Source organism: Rhincodon typus, unplaced genomic scaffold, assembly GCF_021869965.1.
Source record: "Rhincodon typus isolate 14 unplaced genomic scaffold, sRhiTyp1.1 hic_rhity00000051, whole genome shotgun sequence".
NCBI lineage: Eukaryota > Metazoa > Chordata > Chondrichthyes > Orectolobiformes > Rhincodontidae > Rhincodon > Rhincodon typus.
The window spans coordinates 2,432,273-2,433,199 of NW_025965689.1; the positions used below are offsets into that span (position 1 = coordinate 2,432,273).

Sequence of the window (927 nt, forward strand, 5' to 3'; positions counted from 1 at the left end):
ACGCTCTCAGTGACCCCAGGGTACACACTACCCCCCAGAGTGACCGACATTATCCCAGAAGGGGAAATTACTCTCTGTGACCCCAGACTATCTTGCGGTAACATCTCATTCAAACAGACACACATGGGTGGGGAGGCAGTGGGGTGGGGAGGCAGGGGGACGGGAAGGCAGGGACAGGGACGGGGCACAAGGACACACAGTCTGGTCTGTGGGAATGAGGGAGTGAGGGGAGAGGGTGGGAAAGGGTCCGTCGCACGGCCCTCACCTCCGTCCTCCTCGCTTCTTGCGCTGACTGTCCAGCGGCGCAGGCAGGGGCTTCACCTGTTTGACTGGAGGTGGTTCCTGCCACTTGTCGAATTTCCGTTCGATCTCCTCCTTCAGGTCATAACCCACCTGGGGGGAGGGGTGGGGGTCAGAGAGAGAGAGAGAGAGAGAGAGAGAGATACACACCACACATCTCAGGACGCAGCACGGAGGTGGGGGTGAACGGTGGGAAGATAACAGGAGTGTGCAGATGTTTCTGCTCCGTCATTTCCAACACACACAAAAAATAAAATCCTCCTGTCGCCCAACTCTCCCCGGAGCCCTCTTTGTCTGCACAAAGGGGCTATTCGACTGCGGAAGGTAGCACACAGCTGAATCCAGTCCCACCCACGCGCGCCCCGCCCACGCGCGCCCCCCCCCGCCCCCATCACTGTTCCCGATGGATGTCAACTCTTGCCTCCTTCCAGCAGTGACCCCCCCACCCCCCGAGGGCCCTGACGGTAACCAACTCCACATCTGACCCCAGACACTCTCACCGTCAGCGCTGGCCTTACCTTCCCCTCAGCACTCTCATGGAAGCTGTCCACACGGGCCGCCAGCGTGCACTTCGCAGCCACCAGGCGGGCCGCCTTTTTACGGAGATCCTGGGGGGGTGCGGGGGGG

General features: G+C 61.1%; 1 protein-coding gene across 1 annotated transcript in view; it reads right to left on the reverse strand.

Moving 5' to 3' along the window:
- Positions 1-927, reverse strand: part of prpf31 (PRP31 pre-mRNA processing factor 31 homolog (yeast)) — a 20,725-nt gene that overhangs the window by 4,731 nt on the left and 15,067 nt on the right. Inside the window, exons 9-10 of the mRNA XM_048621097.1 lie at positions 819-908; positions 266-393 (exon numbers count right to left, since the gene is read on the reverse strand). Coding sequence (XP_048477054.1) covers positions 266-393; positions 819-908 — 218 coding nt within the window. The remainder of the gene's footprint in view (positions 1-265; positions 394-818; positions 909-927) is intronic.